A 23151-nucleotide genomic window follows, 5' to 3' on the forward strand; every position below is an offset into this window, starting at 1 on the left:
GCTTAGATGTTAATCATCAAAAGAATAAAATATTAATGATATTTAATACAGTATGCATTATATAACATAGAATAATTTCACAGGAATAGAAACATGAACCGTATTTTCAATTCTTAGTATCGTTACATGTATCTTTTTTTATCTTTTAGAACTAATTAATTTTTGCTACCCTAGTCACAAAAATTAAAATGCAAGTGTTTTTTGGTCAATGGAACCCTTCTGTAAACTTCTATATTGTTGAGGTTAACAGAAAGTTACCTTGAAGACTTGCTCATTCCCTTGCGCTATGCAAGTTGAAATATAGCCCAGGGGAAACAGAAGTCACAGAGTAAAGCTTCGTAACTGCTATGCAAAAAGGTAGACAATATAGAAGACTCATTACTACAGATAAAACAGAGCCAATTCCTAGAGGACTTTTATAATAGATTTGGTCAGCTATATTAGAAAGTTTGTCTGTATAACAAGATGCTGTGACTTTTATATTAATGAAGGACATTAAGGAGATTCTAATTATGGTGTCTGGTCTGAAAAATTAAGATTTAAAAATCTGAGATGTTTGAAGTAAGCATGACTGTAGCCTCTAGTCACTCAGTCAAGATGATGTGTAAACTTTTTGTAAAAATAAATATTTCTAATGGTACTGCATTTTACTATTGAGGCTGTAAAATACCATATGTGTTTAGGACAGTGCCTACCAAGCCACTCTATCACTCCCCTACCCAGCAGGACAGGGAGAAAATAAGATGGGAAAAAACATTGTGGGTCAAGATAAAGGTAGTTTAATAAAGCAACAGCAAAGGTTGCACACGCAAAAGTAAAAGGCAACAAAGGTGTTATTCTCCACTTTCCATCAGCAGGCAATGTCTGGCTGCTTCCCGGGGAGCAGGGCACGCTCGAGAAGACAAGTGTAAATCGCAAATGCCCCTCTTTCCACCTCTTGTCCCTGAGCTTTTATTTACAACACTCCTCAAGTGACTGACAACTGCAAAAAAATCTAAAAAGATACCAGTATAGCTCAGTGACTCAACAAAGGAAAAGTAATGGCAGCCACAACTTCCCCTACACCCTTCTCACAGCCCACTGGTGCTGGGTAGAGTCAGCAGCTCCCTCCCTGCTTGCCAGCTCAGAGCACAGGGGGCCAACGGACTGCTCCCACCACACTCTCCACAGCCTTCTGGGGACACAGAGCAGCCCTGGTGTGGCTGCTCTGCTCTGATGGGTGGCACAGATGCTCTCCCCTGCTCAGAGGCAATGAGGCAGAAACCACTTGTGAGTTGCCAGGAGTCAGGGCCCCAAGAAAGTCCCCCACCATGCAAGTTACACCAACCAAGCATCCTCCCCTCAGTGACATTTTTGCCAGCTGTAGAGGCCAAATTTCTTTATCCAAGGGTACACATCTGAAAAGTGGTATCAGCATAGAACATCACGGTGCTGCTCAGGTGAGGATGCCCAAGGAGCTTCTTTCTGCCCAATCAGCACCAGCTGTCACCAGGACTGCTGCCTCCACAGAGCTGCTGGAGTACTGAGGGGGGGAAATGGATGCTGCCCAGCACCCCTCTGAGCACCTCTCAGGTGCTAACACCCTGTCTCTCTCCATCTGCAGGAGGAGAGGAGCAGCTCCACTTCCAGCACCAGAGACCTGGCCCAATCCAAGTGCAGAGCAAGTCCATCCTCAGATAAGGGCCCAAGAGTGCCAAGCACTAGTAGCCCAAATACAAATCAAGCACTCCCACAAGAGAACAAGGAATAGCCAGAGTATAACCTGCCCAGCAGTCAGTTGTCCAAAGGGTTTTGAAGCGGGGCTGCCTATCTGTCACATGGACAGAACCGTCTCTCCTTAGGACGTCTCTGCATCCTGTGTTTTCTTGCTCTTCAGAGCACCTAGGTTGACAGGTTTAAATGCTTTGAGGGTAGGGCTTGCCATCTTCTCCACATGGTCCTTGGCCAGGTTGCATTCAGAGCCTGTCTGGCTGTTCAGGTCACACTCCATGCGCTGCCAGGCCTTGTAGATGAAGTGCCTGTTGTCCTCATGGGCTGGCACCTTGGTGCCGGCGCCAGGGGAGTGGAGGCTGCCACTCCGTTGGCCATTGCAGGCCATGTGGGACACAGGGGAGCTGGCCTTGGCATCAGCAGTGTGGTGTTGGCTGCACAGCTCAGCTCACCATCTCCAGTGATGCGTAATTCTAATTATCTGCTCTGTGTTCTTCCACCTCTTTCGCTTTGTCATCAGGCCATGAAATCTTGCACAAAAGGGCCTATTCCAGGGATGTAATAAAATTGTCATTATTCTCCAGTACAAGTTTTAACAATTTGAAAATGCTGCTTGAATAGTGGGGTCCTCTTGGTAAGGGTATGCCACAAATATTCACCAGTTTGGTCACCATTGGGCTGAACTGAATCACTCTTCTGCTCCGCTGACAGGATCACCATTGACTGTATGGGAATTTATAAACCTACATTCAAACTGTACATCTGGCTATCTTAACCTTGAACTGAATCCTGTCCTAATCTCTTTTACCAACATGATCTTTTCTTCAGATAATTCACAGCCAGTCATGATGTGTCAGAGTCATTTCTTACCGCTAACACAGATATGAACAAGAACTTGGAATTTTTTAAAGTGAGAAATATAATGGGCATTAACTGTATGCAAATAAATTTTTCTAAAGAAATTTGTAGGAATGTAATTGCTTACCTTCCACACACTTCTGTATCAAATTTAGCTAACAAATTTAGCTGACACTGCTCAGAGTTATATTCCTGGCAGACAAATGAGTATAATTTTAGGTTCTTCATTTTCTTAGCAAATCAACTTAAACATATTGTTCTCATTTCTCTACTTTTCTTATCTATAAGCCCTTTCCATTTCTGCCTGACAAGTAGGTGTTAAATATTTATATATGCTATTATCTTATTGTTTGTTAACATGTTCATAATTTGTAACCATTCCTCTGCAGTAAAAGTCATCAAGAACAACTGATCTTGGGAGATAAATATTAACTGTTCACTTAGATGAAACTGTGAAAATGTTTTTGCCCTGTAAAATTTCTCTAATTCTGTTAGCAACAGCACAATATTCAGTGAAACGAAAAATGGAGCAAAAAGCAATGGAAAAAAAAGTCAATGGAGAAGATGTGGACTAGTGTTCTTATCAGGAATTACTTATTGATGTCTCATGTCTGTTGTTAGCTATCGACAATCCATGGAGCAAAAGTAAATAATTTCTTTTAAATATTTTTCTGATACAAGTACAGCTCTGCCTGTCTAGAAATATGTAATGATTTCAAAGTATGCCATAAGTAAGGACATTGTTAATTCTTATTAGATAGTCCAACCATCTAGTCCAACCCCCCTGCAGAAGCAGGTTCACCTAGATCAGGTCGCATAGGAGCATGTCCAGGCAGGTCTTGAAGATCTCCAAGGAAGGAGACTCCACAACCCCTCTGGGCAGCCTGTGCCAGGGCTCCCTCACCTGAACAGTGAAACAGTTTTTTCTTATATTTAAATGGAACTTTTTGTGTTCCAGCTTCATCCCATTACCCCTTGTCCTGTTGCTAGATACAATAGAAAAAAGGGATGTCTCAACCTCCTGACACCCACCCTTTAGATATTTATAAATGTCAATAAGATTTCCCCTCAGTCTTCTCATCTCCAGACTAAACAGCCCCAGTTCCCGCAGCCTTTCCTCGTATGAAAGATGTTCCAGTCCCCTGATCATCTTGGTGGCCCTGCTATTTGTCAGACTCTAAAGTGCTGTTTTCTTTACATGTTCACTTTCCAAGCATTTCTCTCTTCATTGATGCTAAAGAATTTTATATTTAAAATTTTGTATGGGGTATGCAAATCATTTCTATATATTTCTGTCAATAATACAGCAGTGGTTACATTATTATTACAACTTCATCTCATGAGTGACTTATCAAAATTCTTGATACTACATTATTCTCGGTACTTGTCTGTATATTCCAGCCAAGCAAGTTATCATATTCTGTACTGAATTCCCCAATTAATTATAGCTTCTTCTGGGTAAAAGGTCTGCACCTTTAACTCAGTTGCTTATGTCAAATAGCAAAACTCCTAATTAGCTAGGTCTCTCATGAGCCTAATTTTCCTTACTTCTGTAACTGCAAAGCTAAATATTCAGGGAGGTCAACAGCTTCATTTCAACCCACCATTTCATGCTTGTTTTGAAAAATATACTGCAACAGGCTTTTTTCAAGCATAAATAAGCAATGGGTAAAGAAGGATCAGAATAGTTTTGTCATTGTCTTGCAACAATTTACCTATCAATTATTTGCCATCTCATTTTAACTTGTTTTTGTTTTAGAATTTAAGTCAAATTACAAGTTTGTCAGAGCTCTGAAGTCACCATTCAGTCTTACTGCCTCTGCCCGGCTTCACCTGGGGCCTGTCCTCAGCACAGCCTGTGGGGCCAGGAGCCCCATTTCAGCTTACCCTAAAGAGTTCCTGCCCAGGCACTTTAGGTGTGCTGGTCTCCAGCCCTTTCTCAGACTCATCTCCTAGAAAGCCCTAGGACCAGTGCTGTTGGAAGTCTGTCTCCTGGGTGGGCCTTTGGAACATAACTTGAAGCTTGTTGCTGGCTGTGACTCAAAGGACTTTGGACTCTGCAGCCTTGTCTCCAGCTCTGCCTTTGGCTCCATCTACTTTTGCTCCTTGTTATGCTGTGATTAAAAAAGCTTCAGTGTGTATATAGTAGGGAAATTAGCCCTGATTGAAAGATGCAAAATAGACTTTCTTATTGTGGTTCTGGAGCTCTTTAAGTTCATTCACTGAAGTGTGGACAGAAAATGATCGTCAGTCTGAAGTGTTTTATTCACTATCATCTTTGCCTTTCTAATTTTCACTGAATCTGGTGCTGCAGTATTTTAGTGATAGCAGCAAATGATAAATATTTTAATCTCACTGGCCATAGTTTTTGATCTCACAGTGTGCTTAACATGTATTTGTTTTTATGAGCTGTTCTGCGGTACACACAGAGCAAAAGGTTCAAACTTACATCATTACAGTTACTAACTACCATCATTGTACACAACAGTACACTTTGCCAGTCTAACTATTCACAACAGATCTAATAGTGGGTGACAGGAAGGACTTCAGCTTGTGCAATCAGGAAGATAACTGTTGCATTCAATGGTTTATATTCAGGAGATATTGTGCAAAGTACTGCACAACCAATGTTGCACACTTCCATATCATAATTGCCATAATGTAACAAAGCCTGTCTTAGCTGTCCTACAGTTTAATTTCTGGATACTTGCCTTTGAATTCTACAAGTGCAATATATATAAATTCAGTGAAATTATCATGTATTTCATACAAATTAGAAAATTAATGACTGAATTGTATGGTTAGTTTTTTTCTAGTACTTTAAAAAATGCAGTATTTAGGAGAAATGGAGGGCATAGTAATATCACATTTGATGTTGAAAATGAGTATAAATAATGTTTCAAAAAGTATTGTGTACATTATTAAGTTTTAGAATTAAAATGTAAAATACGCAAGGTAAGACTAGGATAGTAATTTCTTAAGTGCTGCAGTCTAATTAGGGCTATGGTATATATGCTTTATGTTGTTAAACAGAAATTCATAGGGCTGACAAGGTCAAGAGGCTGAAAGAAATATAAATCGTTGTTTTTACTGGCAAAGACAGCTCTTCAATGTATAGGCTTAGTCTTCCAGCAGAACTCTGCACAGTGGTTTGTTTTCATGAGATATTCCCATCTGGTGAAATATTGCTTTTCTAAGAGGTCACAATGGAGACTTCATTGCATTAAATATAATTTAAATACTTATCTGTACAGCTTAAATTGTCAGGTATTTTTTTAAACTGTAAGAAATTTTGAAATCTGTTTTCTGGTTGAGTATCTTTAAATTATTCAAGTTAAATAGAAGATAAATAGCCTCTCTATGGAACAGATGAAAGAGGAATCAAATAGGATAGTAATAAATATCTCTCTCTTCTCTCAAATCATCTCTTCCTCTCTCTTTCCTCTCCTCTAATTCTCTCTCTCTCTTTTTAAGGGAAAAAAGCCAATCCAAAGTGACACGTTAAAAGTTATTATTAACCATCATATAAATAAGAGCCAGTTCTGACACTGCTGAATGCTATCAACTCTGCTAGCAGAAGACATCTTCCAGTGATCAAGACAGCAATGATTTCATGGAAATTCTATCTTGTTTCTTTAGGTAGTGAAATAAATTTAACCATGTCTTACCTGAAGAATCAGTTACATTATGACTGCGAGACCAGAATACATCTTTAATAACTTTTCAGGTACTTCAGAGAACCTTGTTAAAATGCACAAAGTTTTGAAAAATTGTTTAGAAGTCTTATGTATAAATCTGCAATGTATCCAGAACTTAATGAGTGTCCAAGAACTTAATGTTCTAATTCAAATCTACTGAACCAAAGAAAATACCACATTGACTTTGACATAAGCAAGAAATATAAGCTGCACCAGATTTTCAACACTGGTTCACTGCAGACTGTGGCATCTGAAAAAGATCCAATTGTATAGTGGACTCATGTCCACACCAGGAAAGACTGGGTGTCTAAAACCAGGATTTAGCTGGACATTAAATGCCAAGGTTTCAAAAATGTTTCGTTTACCAACTGCTGCCTGAACCCAACGAACAAAATTTAAATCTTCTTATCTGACCTAAAAATTTGTTCTATAGCTATATTTCAAATTAACCCCTGTAATCTGGTCTGATTTTTATATACTTTGAGATGCCAGCTTCCTAAATTGAGAGCCTATATTCTACTTACAGCCAACAGGAGTAAGTCATTTGCTTGTGAAGGCCTTCAGAGAGTGATCATCTCTACCTGAATTTAGACCTGTAGGAATATTCTCTTGGTTTTACAGTTGCTTAATTTTCTCTATAAAATAGACAGTCATCCATCTTCTCTCATTTTACATGCTGAAGCTTTATCATGACACAGCAAGGAATGTAGCCTTTTGTAAATTAAACAGTTATTGTTTACTGAACTGAACAGTTCTTATTTGCAGTAAACTCTATGAACTGGGAATTTGAGACTCGAGCCTTAACTTCAGGATTTCTGTTAATTCTTACCCAAATTTCTTTGTATCCAGTCTCTTTTCATATAAAGATATACTGGAGGAACTCCTGTGAATGGAAGCTGCTCACTGCCAGATGGGGTACTAGCCTCGAGGTTATTGCAGAAAGGACAGGCATTAATTTTCTGGCTAATTCTGTGTAATGCTCACAGGCAGTGGGGATTTCCGAGTTCCTGTGTTGAGGAATGTTGATGAATTTTACATGAAACAGTAGCTGTATAATGTAGATATGATTTGTCTGGAGGAAAGGATGGCAGGCAGAATCCCTTCAGTTAGCTGGCTTGCTCCACTGGTTACTGGCATAAAAAAACATGAATCTTCAGACCCATTCTGAGCAGTGGCACAGATATATCTGGAAGCAATAAAAAAATGTTCCTGACGTGTTCAGAACTTTGTTCATGAGGTTGTCATCTAAGAAATAGAAGAACTGGGATTAACTCACCAAAGGTAAAAGAAAAACAAGAACAAGTCTCCCATCAACATTAATGCATTGAGTTACTGAGTACATACCTGGGCTCCGAGAGAAAATACTGTCTACAGGAGATTTTTGGCATTTAATTTAGATACTTAGGTAGAAAAGATATCCTTTTGGACTGACTCAAATATAACCATTCTTATTATATAACATTGCAGGGATCTTAGGTTATGAGAAGGTTTTAGACTGTGAATTCTTCCTAGAAGCCTGTATCAGTCTGCATTAGGTTACTTAAGGTAGCATCAGCCTTTCCCAGATGGCCAACTTACAGCATTGTTTTCTGTTGTGTTCAGGTCTGAGCCATTTAACTTTCCCCGTGCATTACACAAGAACTTTAGATGCCTAATTCAGCTGAATTTTGCCTTAGGGATCAAACACCAACAGGTCCTGGAAAGCTAAGAAATTGTTACCTGTGTCTCTAGTGTTTGTAGCCTAGCAGCTAAATATTCCAAACCAGAATAACTTGAAAAAGAACATATTTGTAAAGAAAAAATATTGCCACTTCATAGTTCAGGATTTACTTACTACAAACTTGTTCAAATATGCTTTATGTATATATAAAGGAATTAAAAGCTAGCTCTAAAAGCGACTGAGGTATCAGATGCAGTCCAAGCTAACATAGGCTGTTTAGGTGCGTTCATGTTTTACCTCAAAATTCCTCAGGACTCTCGGCTTCTTTATGCCTATAGAAATGTTTAGATGTTGTGAATGGCTCAGTATCTGAAAGCACTAAAAGACTATTTCTGCATTAGCGAGTAATTACATGCAGTAGGGGCAGATCAGTGGACAAAAGTGGCTGATGCTGAGAGTCCTGCACCTCCGCGTTGTAGAAGGTCAGGGGCTTTGCTTCAGGTTAGATTTAGTACGGCTCCTGGGCAAAAAGCTTTCACTAAAAAAAGCACAAAGTTCACTGAAGACAAAAAGTGTTATGTGTACACTGGATGACTCAGTGATAGTGTAGCTAACAGGCTGGATTTTAACCTAAAGCCCCCTTGGAGCACTGGGAATATCTAGTTCACATACATCAAAACTGCTCAGAGATCCAAACCTGCGCACAGTAAATGGAGACAATGACAGGCTCACAACAAAACCACACTATTTCTTTGACCCAATTTGCTAATATTGCCAGTGACATAAAACACGGCTGGGCAGCACCACATTTCTCATCAATTACTGTTGCATTTGCTTTTAAATCTTCATAATGGAGATGCTGGTGCATAACAGAAAAGTGAAATTTACAGTGCCACAAAATACGTAGAAAGTTGCAGGGGGAAAGTTCCTTATAGTCTTCAGGGAAAACTGTTTACACTCTGCAATGTTAAATAGATGAGTGCTATCGTTGCTTGTAGATTGTGTACAGTCCACACAGGTTATTATTCTATCTTGTATTTGTTACAGTTTCTTAATATAAAACCTATATAATAGTCGCAGATATGTTCACATCCATAATATTTCACTCCAAGGCGTGTTGACTGAAAAGGTATGTAGTTTTGATTTGAAAAACATACATGCATTTGTTGAAATGTATTTACAGCTTATTTTCAGTGGAGGTAAGATATTCAGGGTTTAGTTGAAAAAGTGCTAATCTCTAATTGTTCTTAATATACCTCTCACTGAAGTCAGTACTGGTTATCACTGAAAAGCAGATCAGTGAAAATCAGTGAAAGCATAAGTCCTCGTAAATAATAAAATAGCAAGATTCTTAAAGATAGATCAGGAAGATCATAAGGAAAAAAAAAAAGAAATATCATAGTAATAAGTTGCCTGAAAATGAAATATGAATTAAGATCCAGCAGCTCAGCCACCTAAATGAAATATTGTGAAAGCCTTAATAATATAAAGGTTAGAAACAGAAAACCAAAGATAATATTTAACAAAGCTGCAAAACGAACTAAATGAAGAGATCATTATCAACTGTGAAAATTACAGCCTTTCTACAAATTATGCATAAATGTATAGAGCAATGATTGATGTTAGAAATTTGGAAAGATTAGATAAACCTTTGTTTGATTTATTGGCAGAAAAAAAAAATCAGTTTTGATGGTAAAACAAGTTCTAATAAAAAACCTAAATCAATAGGACTAGCAGTATTAACAGTGTATTTTACAGTAAACTAGGAACCTTTCCAAACCACTGCCTGAAGTAAGACCCCACAATAGTAATGACAATTGAATCTATGAATGCTTTAGCCAGACACTGCATTTTCAGAGTTAGAAGAAATTATGAATCTTCTGCATACTACTGAATTGTGCAGCATCTATGTTTGGGTTCTCAAGTCACAGCACAAATAAAAAAAAAAAAAATTTATTCTGTACTGTTATTTTGCAACACCACTTACTGTTGTCTCTCTGCCTCCTGGAGTGCATTCGTGGGTGGTATTCGTACCAGATTAAAGGATTAATGGGATGAGGTGAGTAATTTATCGTGATTGTATAATAGAGCAGGATTTTAGCAATACATTAATGAAATATTTGCGATTTTTCTATTTATTGAGAGGGAATATTGCACCATTATGTAAAAAGGATGTATCAGAATGAGTAGTGATACCGACTACACTAAGAAGTTAACACCACACAAGAGATTTGCATTTCTTGAAGAATGAGCAATTAAGGAATCTATTGGCTGGTTGATATTTACTGTTGCTCCTTTTATATCTTGCAGTCAAAAGCAGGATGGTAGAAAAATACAATATAGTGGTCTCTGCAGATTTAGCAAAATTCTTCTAGTTTTTTTTATGGTTTTTTGTGACTTGTATTTTTGGTGCATGTGTTAAAACAAAATCAAATCCATTCCCAAGAAGAAACTAAACTAAGTAGTGCAAGTGCTCTTCTGGTGCTACTGTCTTCTCGGTTAGATTTTAAAAATGTTCTGTGATTCCAAAAACTGTAAAAACCTGGTTTAAGCTTTATTAAATACCCCTGAAGTAACAACCTCCAAGTGACTAGTTCAGAAGGAATAAGAAGGTTCTTGAGGTTTATGGTTTCGACTCCTATCAACAACTATCAAATTGCTGCACAGGACTAACGAAGACCATCTCCATACTGAGATGTATGAGCAGTAAGAACAGACCTCTACATACAATGTAAAGTTATACTTCCTTTCTGTTTGGCACTGTAAAGACCTTAGCTGATGCACGTTATCCAGTTTTGGATCTTGTACCACAAACTCAATATGTAGTAACTGGAGGAAAGGCAGGTTTTGTTTTGTTTCTTAAAAAGAGATTTATCTTAGATTAAAGATTCAAGGCCAACAAATCAAAAAGAATGAAGTAATGTCGTTAAAAAAAAAAGAAGAAGAACAAAAAACCACAAAAGTTTTGCTTGGTGGAATTTAATTGCTACATATCATATTTACTAACACTAATCCTTGTCTATAGAAGAAGGTAGCAGGAAAGTAAGAATCCGTGCAAAGTATTTGACTGGAAAAAAATATCCTTTTTTTTCCTCCTTGCTATCTTTGGCTGTGGTGATGTCTAGTGTGAACTGAGTGTCTAGTCTGAGTTATCTGCCTCTTGGTGAGAGGCATTGCTGAAACAGTGATTTTAATTGTTCTTTTCTCATTTTTAATTCATGGTTTGTTTTGCTCATGCTTTTGGCAAGATAGTCCTCAATACTAATGCTTTACATTTATTTAGCACTTTATTTTCATTTGGGCTAGACTTTTTTCAACTATGATGATACATGCTGGTACTACCAGTACATATCTAAAGACCTAAAGACAAGGGACAGGTCAATCGATTGCCTATCCTATATCATAGGACTGGTATGTATGTTGCTGTTGGGAAATACAGACAATTTTAAGTCCTATATTTATCAGTAATACAGAAAAGATTTTATTGGAAAGAATTATTACTACTTCATTTCAATAGTAGTATTTTAAAAAACTAATTAACCAATTATTCCTCTGAGCAAAAGTGTTTGAGCTTTCCTGTATTCCTCTCTCACATAGCAGCTGCCAAATAGATTCTCAGCCTGTTCATTTTAAGCCTGCAGTGGCTTAGGTTAATAGCTTGACCAAACTTGTCAGACTGATATTCAGCATAGCATTTTCAGCTGCTATTTTTTCTGCTATATTTCCCTTGTTAAAATAGTGTTTACACAAAAAGCATATGTTTACTATGCAAATACTCCACAAGTATCATTAGCCTAAAATAGAGGGGTTCATACCTCTCAGGGAAAAAAAAAAAAAAAGAAAGCAAACCTAGGATGATCGGAGTTGTTCCAGAGGGATGAATTGAAGCAACAGTCCAAAAAGGATCACTGTAATTAGAGCAGGAGAAGGTGTTGTTGGCAGCTTGTGGAAGTAGCAGCAACCTATACACAGCTCAAAGTTTGAATTGTGGAGCATTGTGGAGCACTGTGTAGGAAGCCTTATGATTTTCCTAAGAGCAAATTCTGTTTGAAAAGTAACACAGTACTGAAAATTCCAATATTTTCTCACAATTTATATCTTATATTCAGTGGTGAATTTTCCCTGTTGCAGCTTCACACTGTTGTATCTCTTTCTTTCACTTGGCACTTCAGAGAAGAGCATGTATTTGGCTTCCATATTAACCCCTTCCTCTCAGATCATGAAATACCAGTTAAGGTTGTCTTTTTGCCACCTTTTCTCCAGTATCCTCTTCCTCAGATGGATCATATCCTTCCAAGCATCTTAATGGCCTTTTGCTAGAGTCAACCTCTTTGAGTTTGTCAATATTCATGGGGTTTTGTTTTCTTTCCCCACAAATTCCTTTCTAATTACTCTCTGGAAGCCTTATTCCTTTCCACTAATTTTATCTGTGTGTAGTCAGGCAAGAGGTCAGGACAGCTTCCTTCAGAATCAACGAAAGAAGAATGATTAATTTTGTCTGCAGGGATGTCTTAATTTTCAATCTGTTCTCTTTTTAATCCAGCCCTCAGTGCCACCTCATTGTTTTAATCATTATATCTGAATTTCATAAACTATTCTAATCCTCCATCTTGTCAAAATTTTTGTCTAATTTTGTTACACTATCATGGTTCTGCTATTTTGTTCATCTATTAATATTTTCCAATAAAACTAGTCCAAAACCTGGACTTGAACACACTGCTAGTAGTTTCCTGCTGTCTGACACTTCCTTTATCATATAGTCAAATCATTAGGGAATTTAGATCTGCTGACTTCCTAATTTTGTCAGTGTATTATCTGCTGTGGAGCTTTAAATACTTCACCTTTCAATCTACACACACTTAACGTAAAGCTATGATGCTGTGATTTGCAAAATTATATGTATTATTCTGTTCAGCCGTAACTGAATTTTTCTCCTAGAGGAAGGTAATGGTTAGAATTACTCTGGAGTCTTCACTGAGAGGTCTTTTTGAATGGAAAAGATATTATGTTATCATCATTTTATAAGCTTGTACTTAATTCAGTAAAACACAGAAAAGGAAATAACTCACAACTTCAGGACTATTTTTACCTTTTTCTTTAGAAAGGCACTACTATTGCAGCTGCTATCACTTGTGTCAAAATAGGCAATTTTTCCGGAATGACTTTCTGAGATGTAGGAGACTTAAATCTGTCCATTTTTCAGTCATTATTCCTTGAAGTCTCAAAACCATGTGTGATAGGTAAACAAGGACATCCCACAAAGTCTTGTTATTGTCAAGAAGTCAAAAGCAGAATGTTTTTTTTTAAAGTAGCATTTTCATAGAACAGAAGAAAATCCCATTTCCCAAATACACATTTTCAGACAGGAATCACAGTCTACCTAAACTGTATTCTCAAAATAATTGTTCTTGTTTGAAATATGGTGGCAAAATCAAAACTGCTTTCAGAGTAGATACTGACATGGAAGGAAAATTTGCTTATTCTGATAGGTGGAGTTTCATCACTAAATTACACATCTCAGACCAAATGACAGAGATAACAGAAACACTTTTAACACTACTAAACACAGGGAAATTTAAAAATGAAAGTGCTCTCATTTTGCTGTATTGAATAACACTGTTCCATCAACGATTCAATAAAAGGTAGGTTTGTGTTTGGTGAGAAGGTAACAATAAAATTGCAGCTACAGATCTGTAGCAGACAGGGCTGAAACAACTTCATTAGGTTAATTAGTCTATATAGCCTCTTTCATACCGTGACCAAATACAGGTTTGCAAGAAAAAGAGGGTGAATAATGACAGATGCGGGCACTAGAGTCTGCTAGTAAGGAAATGTAATAAAAATGTAAAATAACTGATAGCTAACTGAAAAAGAGCAGAGAGAGAAAGGAAATAAAATTGTGGCATGGAATTACAGGAACAACAACAGTGGTTATGGAAAAAAAAATCCACACTAAAGATTTTAATTTTTTAAGAAATTCTATATAAAAGCACCAAGAACCATAAATCTAAAGAAAATGGAAGAGAGAGGAGCTTTAAACAGTATGATAAGAGGAACAAATAGCTCTCCTTTTTCTTTGCGTTCCTCTTGATTATTCCAGTTGTTATTTTTCTTCTTTCTTTCCCATTTTTAGGGTGATACTTTACTAACTATCCCTTCCTTTCCTCTTTTCCTTTCTCTTTCCTAATGAATTTACATTTGGAATGTCAGGGCTGGTTTTTATGTAGTTATTTGAAACAGAGACTCTACATTCACATTTATAATTGACCTCTAAGCAAACCTTATTTCTGCAAACCATGATGGTTTTGTTAAGAGCAATGGCAAGAAAGGCAGCATTCATAGTTGATTTGTGTTCTGTCTTCTTGGACAGCTCTACATTTTTATTCTAATTCACTAGCAGAGAGAATTGCCATTAGTCCTACATAGTTCTCTCAGTTGCCTTTCTTACCCCTGTCTCATCTCTCAGTCCAGGCAGGGCTTTTTTTTTTTTGTCAGTATTTCAAAAGGCAAACTTCAGTTGCTGAGGTTATTCTGTTTAGGCTTCTTTCATAGTCACTGGAGAGAAAAAGGCTTGTTTAGATGTTGATTCTATGTAGGAGCTGAATGCTGGAGAACAGTTTATGTGCAGCTTAAGAGAATCTGAAACATAAAATAGAAATTAAAACATTTCCATCAGAAATGGATTATTTTCATTCAGTTGAGGATTCAGTCACTGAGAATCGGTGGCAGAGTCTTTGTCAGGTGAGCAAAATTCTCCTAGTGGCAAAAAAAGTAAGGCAGCCTTCTTTTCCCACAAAGCATGCCATTCCTCCCCAGAGCTTCCTTCTTCATCACCTCTTTTTAAAAAACATTCTTCAATTGCATCTTCTGCTTTTCTTTCTTAGTTGCATAGGTGGCTCCCCTGAAGCCCATTATTATTATGATGGTCTCAGTGGTTGTCTTGCTTCTTGTATTTGTTCTGTCACCTATCTGAATAGTGGTTACTGCATCTTAGCTATTTTGTACTTCTCATACTCATTTCTCCACTACTCATTACTTGGGAAAGGTAGATAATCCCCATATTAACACTTTATCGGAGACTAGCTAAGTTACTGTAGTCCATGGTATGCCTGTCCCACAGGCATATGGAATCTTCCACAGTGTTTTGATCTTAAAAACCTTTCTGTGCCCACAAAGTTCATCAGACACTGTGAAGCTCTTTCACCAAAGCCATCTTATTCCATATTTCAGTAACATTTTTAAGATGTTGACCCTTTTGTGAGAAAAAGTTGTTTTACTGACTGATCTACAGAAATACGAGGCTGTGACAATAAAAATTTACCTAAATACAAAGAAGTTCTAGGCAACAGGTTTAACTAAAACTCCTATTCAAATTAATGAGAAAAATTTACAATGAGTCAGGTTCCGAATGAGTTAAGATATAAAACCTAAAACTAAAAATTTCTCCTGCAATAGCAATTCCTTCAGTATTGACTTTCTGCATGTCCGTGTCATGTCTGCCCTCTCCTCTTCTTGTAGGTACTTAGGGGCAGCCTGTAGGCTGACTGTAGAAATGGATGTCAGAACTCTGCAGACCACCTGAGTGTGCTGGTGGTATCAAATACTCTGTTAAAAGGTAATTAACACAACATCTATTACTGTAATTCAGATATTCAAGATCCTGCATCATCTGGACACATGGGTAACTAAGGGCAGCCTCTGGAATAAGAAAGATGCAATAGTCTAACAGATAATGCAGAGCATTTCCACTTCTCTGCAGAGATTTTATACATTGGGTGACAGAATTTGCCTAATATGTACCTTGCTTTAGATAACTAGGCAAGACCCATTGCTTGAGGCTAATGTATGAATATTGCCATGCAATTTTAAGAGAAAGCTTGTTGAAATTAAAAGTATGAGCAAAAAAAACCCCAAACTTTGCATATATCCTTTCTTTGGAAGAAGCACTTTGAATGAGAACACTTTAAACTAGCAAAATATGACTCACCTAAACACAGTTGTTAGGGCAAGTCATCCATAAGAAACAATTTGTTCCAAACTAAAAATGATATTGCCATAGATAATCTCGATGATGATCATAAGCCCTGAAACGATACATTATGTATGTAAGGATTAAAGGACAGGATAAAAAGATATAATGTTCTGATAGGAGGAGCTCAAGCATCAAATTATTCATCCTAGGGCAAACCTCTACTGAGGTGACTTGAAATATAAGCACAGAAAATGCCTAGAAGAAAAAGATTAAATGTCTCTCAATTAAGGCATATTTCTAAACTTACTTTGGGGATGTATTGCAGGCTGAATCTATGAAACTTAGTTCACTATTACATTTACCAGGAGATTTCTGCTTCATTACTTCTGAATTTGTTGAAGATGTACTGATCAGAGGGCATATTGATAAGGTGGCACCATAAAGAGAGCATTTTGAGAGTAATCATTAAAATCTGTATGCATACTAGCAACTTGAGGTAGATCACGATGGGAATTCAGTACAATAAACTACACCATATACTGCAACAGGTTATGTATGAGGCAAGGATATTCTGAAAATAATGATGAGCCAACATTTCAACATACTGATTTTTGCTCTGTTAAGAGAGAAAAAAAAAGGTTATAAAATTCAGTGTATTCTGAGCTTCATTAACTGGTACACCAAAAAAAAATACAATAGTGAATGCTAGTGTGGCAAAATAAAGGTATTAAAAATGTAGTAGTTAAATATTATTAACACAGGTAACAGTATTAGTAAAGACACAAACTTAAGGGTTTCAGCATGCAGTAACAACTAGTGCCAAATTGCATAGGTGCACGCTAAGTGTGCAGCTTTCTCAAGGATTCTGGATCTTTGCACCTTTGCCATGGTACATAGTCTTTATTACAGGACAAGAAAGAAACTGCACCAGTGTTTTTCCCTCAGTGAACTGTAAATGCAGTGGTGAAAATCCATGACTCTTGTGACTTGACTGCCTATGTCAGATATTCATTCTTGTATGTGCTGTGCCTGCTTTTACAACCCTCTCCAGTTCTACACAGGAATCTGTAAATTGAAGCACTGAACTATACAGATGCCCTATCTTCCAGAAGGTTTTGAATATTGCAAAATATAAAGGAGATGACAAGCAATATAATGAAGGATAATATGAATATATGATACTTAATACAATTAGTTATCCCAAAGCACTCAAATAACTCTCATATGTTTCCAGAGGATATTATTTCACATTAGCAGCAGTAGCCACTTCTTTAAAGTGCCATTTGAAACTATCAAAACTAGTTATCTGCAGAAGACTTTCTTTAAAAGTTAAATTTAGATAAAATGAACTTTATCACCCACTGAAATACCCATTATATTTCTTTCTTATAAAGGACAAACAAGTCATACAGCAATGTTGACAGGAGGTATTTGAATACTAAATGATATATACTGTACTAAGCTTTGAGTATGATGGGTAGAAATAATAAACAGACTTCAAAGGTTTCCATAGAAAAAAAAAGAACGTCATAGCTCTTGGGAGTAAAACGTTGGAGCAGAAAGTTAATATCTTGAGCTTTGTGCAGATAGTCTAAAACTGTCAAAGCCTGACCCCTTGAAAACAGAGTTGTCAGAACAATTAACTTCAGGAAAAAAAAGCAAAGTCACAAAGAGGTGACAATGAAGGAAAATCCTTTCCTCAGTTCTGAAACAGGATACATTATCTTATCAAGTGAAAAGACTCCTGGGGGTATATTTATAATATGTGTTACATACAGTAACACTCTGAGAAGACTTTTTAAGCTGAAAATCTACATTATTTGGAAAGACACAGAAGATGAAGGAAAGGTCTCGCTTGCTTCAAAAGCTTTTGGTTTGTGAACTATGTCATCGGTTGTTCTTCCTTAAGTACAGAATCTTTTGTCTTACAGCTCTAATGAACACTTCCAGTTGAACTCTAAACAATTTGGAGATCCCTATATTTCACTTGCCAGAATAAATTATTTAAAACAAGATAAGAGCACAGTATTTTAAATTTATTTTGATTTTAATTACTTAAATATATCCATCCTATTCTCTTAACTCTGGATCCATCTACAATTTGCATTGTACTTGAATTCACAGAATCATAGAAAGCTTTGAGTTGGAAGAGACCTTAAAGATCATCTAGTTCCAATTCCCCTGCCATGGGCAGGGACATCTTCAGCTAGATCAGGTTGCTCAGAGCCCCATCAAACCTGATCTGGAATGATTCTGGGGATAGGGCATCTACCACCTTTCTGGGCAACTCGTTCTACTGTTTCACCACTCATACTTTAAAAAAAAATAAAATCTTCACTATATTTGATATAAATCTACCCTCTTTTCATTTAAAACCATAATCCCTTGCCCTCTCACAACAGTCTGTACTAGAAAGTTTGGATGATTCTCATAAGCCCTCATTAAGTACTGACAGGATGCAATAATAGGTCTCTCTGGAGCCTTCTCCAGGCTGAACAACCCCAATTCTCTCAGCCTTTCCTCATAGGAGAGGTGTACCAGCACTCTGAATTCAAAACAGTATTCTTATTTTGTAATTTTGTCCTTAATATGCAAATGAGAAACTAAGACAACATCGGAAAATTAAGGCATCTAACTTTTCAGATTTTGGATCTGATTGATTTACTGAGAATATAAATTTAGGTAAACAAAAGTAAGTGAAAATTTTGCAAAACCAGTCACATTTAGTTTAGCATATGAAATGAGAGATATATAAAAAAGTTGAGGTCTTTTTTCCAAAAAGGTGTTTTCAACTTTGTATCACTTTTTTTTTTCTTTTTTTAAGAAATCCCATCAACGTGTCAAAAAAATGCAATTTTTGTCAAAGCAGTTGAAAACTACTTACTAGAAAATACTAAAACAGAATATTTTACTCTTTAGAAATATGTAGATATTTAATTAGATTATGTATTTTATCTTGACCAGCTTGAGAGTTGGGCAGGGAGGAACCTCATGAAGTTAGTTCAACAAGGACAAGTGCAGACTCCTGCACCCCGGGAGAAACAATCCTATGCACCCGGACAGATTGGGGGTTGACCTGCTGGAGAGCAGCTCTGCAGAGAGAGACCTGGGAGTCCTGGTTGATAGTAAACTAACCATCAGCCAACAATGTGCCCTCGTGGCCAAGAAGGTCAACGGCATCCTGGGATGAATCAAGAAGAGTGTGGCCAGCAGGTCAAGGGAGGTTCTGCTCCCCCTCTACTCTGCCTTGGTGAGGTCTCATCTGGAGTCCTGTATCCAGTTCTGGGCTCCTGAGCTCAAGAGGGACATGGAAGTGCTGGAGAGAGTCCAATGCAGGGCCACCAAGATGATCAGGGGACTGGAACATCTTTAATGTGAGGAAAGGCTGCGGGAACTGGGGCTGTTTAATCTAGAAAAGAGGAGACTGAAGGGGGATCTCATTAATATTTACAACTATCTAAATGGTGGACGTCAAGCGGTTGGGACATCCCTTTCTTTCTATTGTAGCTAGCAACAGGACAAGGGGTAATGGGATAAAGCTGGAACACAAAAAGTTACATTTAAATATAAGAAAAAAACTATTTTACTGAGAGGGTGAGGGAGCCCTGGCACAGGCTGCCCAGAGGGGGTGTGGAGGCTCCTTCCTTGGAGGTCTTCAAAACCCACCTGGACATATTCCTTTGTGACTTGATCTAGGTGGATCTGCTTCTGCAGGGAGGTTGAACTAGATGATCTCTAAAGGTCCCTTCCAACCCCTACCATTCTATGATTCTAGGATTTCATTAATCCAAAAAGGTATACCTCTCAATAAAAAATACAAAGAACAGTCAGATTCCAGACCAGTAATGGGAGTAACTTCAATTATGAGTATGTTAGCATGTACTTTGAATTGAGCAATTAAAAAAATCCCAGAGTGTCTAGCCTGTGCAAAACAGATAATGGCAATCTGCAAAGCCCTGTTAAGTGGTCAAAATTTTACTGCATACCATAGGCCATATTTGAAGCTTTGCAAATTCTCAGAAAAAAGTTGAAGGCATGAATTTTTTGTCTTCCTTACAGAAGGAACATTGAGCACTATATGAAGTGTTTGTTAAATACATTTGTGTTTGAACAGTAACATGTTTTTTTTAGATGCATCCCTATTGCTGCAACCGACAAACATGCTGTTGTATTAAAATCTGATCTATTCAAATATTTTCTAGCATATTTTCTTTTGCCTCGAGGCCTTTGCTTAAAGTGGTACCACCAAAGAAAATAGTTTTTTTTCCAGCTAGCAATACTACTGTAATCCAATTTGTAAAAACCTTAAAAGAAAGCTTCAGAAATTGATTTATTTCCTCCCCTCAGGCAATTTTTGTGTGTTGTAGGGTTTCTAAGCCACTTGTTATCATTCTATTTCCATTTACACTGGCTTCATTTCACTGGTTTTTGTGGAGGTGCTCTGATACTGTAATAAAAGGTGAGCCTGTAAAACCTAGGGAGGTGGAAATGTGGGTGATTTTTCAGTTATTAGTGTCTGGCCTATGAAGAGAAAAAGAGTCCTCTTCACAGACTTTTTCCTCTCTAAATTCTACTTAGTAGAGGCATAAAATATCATTTGTGAGTCTGTGATAGGATTTGGAGTGTTTGGGTGTTTTGAGTTTTTTTTCCAAATGACAATTTCTGTACATTTTTAATTTCAAAGCGAATCAGAAGTGGGAGCATGAATATCATCTACAGCATTATGAATGATTTATAATGGATTTGTAAAGCAAAGTTTTGAATAAAATGGATCGCCTGTGATGTTGTTTCCAACCTGACATAGATGTGTCTCTAAAGCCTTATAACACAGGAAATGTAACCTAGCTAGCTTCACAACTGAAGTTGTGAAAAATAACAGATCTCTATATATACTGTTGTAGACTAATGCCACATACCTACAGAAAAGATGATTGAACGTGATGTGGCATCCATTTGTGGAACATACAGACAAAATTCAGCAAGTCTAAAGTGACTGAAGAAATTTTTTCTAAGATCATATCTTATACTGCTTGATAAGGTACAGATAGAAAAATCACTGAGACATCTTAGTTTTTATGCCTCAATTTCTGTTGTTTTTGTGTTTTGTTTTGGTTTTTTTTCCATTTAGAAATGTTAAATCTCACCTGTAATCTACTACTAACAGTAGTCTTACTACTGTATTTTTTATTATTAAACTCATCATAGTGGTGTTAGTGAGCTAGCAGGTCATGGATATTGGTAACAGGCCTGAAGAAAAAAAATCAGCCTATGAAACCTGTTTACACAATTTTCTAAACAATAGGATCTATTTGGAATATAACATTAATTGAATCAAATCACATTTTAATTTACATCTGTGTAATTTTACTTCTGTTGGTTCTATCTGGGCTCATACCAGTACATATGAGAAGTGTCTGTGGTCTAAATATCTGTGTAGGAATAGAAGAGAGAAATGTAGTTTGTTTATAGAAGTCATTATATGAGTCATTAGCATTAACAGTAACTGAAATAACTTTTTTCTCTTAAGGGTAAAACACTATTTTTTTCCACTCTGGAAACAACAGTTTACGATACTCTCTTATTTTTGGCACTTCTTAAAGCACTACTTTGATTTTTCCAGTTTTATTGAGTATTAGATTTTTTCAATATCACAGAGGCACGTGAAACCATTTCTTTGGCTGCATTTCGTGTACAGTAGAAGAAAATGTAAAACAATACACAGTATAAAGATAAGGAAAAGAATGTGGCATTTCTGCACAGCCACAGAGTAGTGCCACAGCCTATCGGCAACTGCCAGCCTTTGTGACTGCTCTGCATTTTAAATATAACCTGGCTTTTTACTTCTGTAGGTTGCACTACCTTGGAGCCTGGGAGTGTGGGGACTTACTGTGATTTCCCATTAGGCAAGCTGTTTTCTTTTCAGTCTGAGAAACAAACCCCACTAGGGCCCATGCAGTGGCAGCAAGCGCTCTGGGAGTTACCCTCTCTCAGATCTGCCAGGCAATCCCCCCATGCTAGAGCCTCCAGAGCCCACTGGCTGTGTTGGCCTGACAGGCCTTTGACAGCACCTGCACTTCCCTTGAAGCCCTCAGCCCCAGTGCTTTCCTGGGACGCGCCTCTGCTTTGATCCCCTTCACAGCTGTGTTTTGGTTTGGCATTGGCCAACTCATGTTCTGCTCCCTTACTGATGCCCCTCGTAACTGCCATTGCCAGCTACTGCTTTACAGCATCAGGGTTTCCATCAGCAGATGTAAGCCTTGCTCCTGTGGCTGTTTGGTGACAGCTAGAGAAACCAGCTGCTTTTTCTGAAGACTAAATATGTCAACATCATTAGCTTGAAGCTTTTTTCTGCTTAGTGACCAAACTTGGAGAATTTTGCTTATAAGAGACTTTCTGGACATTACTAAGGGAACTATTTTCTTTGATTGCTTCAATCCTTCCCTACTGGAAAAGTAATTTTATAATTCCTACAATTAATTCCTAGTTAAGCTAAAGCCATAGGGAACATCAGGAAGTTTTCACATAACCATACCCCACAAAAAAATGTACATATATTTACCTATATGAAAGGCTTGAATTAAAAAAAAAACATATTTCTTGCCTATAAACTTGAGATTATAAACCTTAAATTGTTGAAGAAAAAGCACCCAGTTAAGAGATGTGCCTTCTGTGTATTGCTAGTACTGTTGACCCTCTAATGAGGTACGCACACCTTAAAAGCTTTGAGTTAGCAGACTAGAGAAGCACTTGATGTTAATTAATCAAATGGAGAATCAGGGAACAGCTGAGGAGATTGCAGGTGTTTCTTGTTGTGTAGGGGAGACAGCTGGTGAAAGAAGTCTTGCGGTCATCTGAAGGGAGGGCTTTGAAGTTAGTTTCATAGGGAGAGCAGGAAGTAGGGGTCTGGAAGGTGGTGTTGTGGACCGAGAACCTGAAGATGGAGGAGCCTGGACCTGAAAAGAAGCAGCACTGAAGAAGATGTGGCCCTGCTGGAGTGAGAAATGTGAGAGCCAAGGAGTTTTAATTCATGTGTTTTGTGGTTTTGGTTTTGTTGGGTTTTTTTCTTAGAGAAGAAAGTTGAACAACATTCATCATTATAAGGAGGTATTGCTCTGTGTTTTCTTTATGCTGGAGAGATGGGGAAGCAAAGGGTGACTCTAAGTGTGGAGGCTAGGTGTGCTGTGTGAGCCCCTTGCAGTTTCTTGTACAGTTTGGTGGTTTTTTTTGGTTTTTTGTTTTTTTTTTTTTTTAAG

At 37.4% G+C, this 23151-nt stretch overlaps 2 protein-coding genes across 2 annotated transcripts in view; one reads left to right on the plus strand and one right to left on the minus strand.

The window, feature by feature from the left end:
* CSMD1 (CUB and Sushi multiple domains 1) overlaps nucleotides 1-23151 on the plus strand; it is a 1065186-nt gene that overhangs the window by 301627 nt on the left and 740408 nt on the right. The gene's annotated exons all lie outside the window — the stretch shown is intronic.
* Nucleotides 1838-22105, minus strand: LOC104562638 (mapk-regulated corepressor-interacting protein 1). Its single transcript, XM_010208798.2, has 2 exons — nucleotides 21836-22105; nucleotides 1838-2119 (listed from the first exon to the last, which is right to left on the minus strand). Exons 1-2 carry the CDS (start codon nucleotides 22103-22105, stop codon nucleotides 1838-1840), a joined length of 552 nt encoding a protein of 183 aa, XP_010207100.2.

The sequence above is a fragment of the Colius striatus genome, chromosome 2 (genome assembly GCF_028858725.1).
Source record: "Colius striatus isolate bColStr4 chromosome 2, bColStr4.1.hap1, whole genome shotgun sequence".
Classification (NCBI taxonomy): domain Eukaryota; kingdom Metazoa; phylum Chordata; class Aves; order Coliiformes; family Coliidae; genus Colius; species Colius striatus.

Coding starts and splice junctions, on each gene's coding strand:
- LOC104562638 (XM_010208798.2), bottom strand. CDS start 22,105: ATGGCAGTTACGAGGGGCATCAGTAAGGGAGCAGAACATGAGTTGGCC. Junction 2,120..21,835: donor ACTGCATGGGCCCTAGTGGG/GTTTGTTTCTCA, acceptor GCTGATGCCAAG/GCCAGCTCCCCTGTGTCCCA.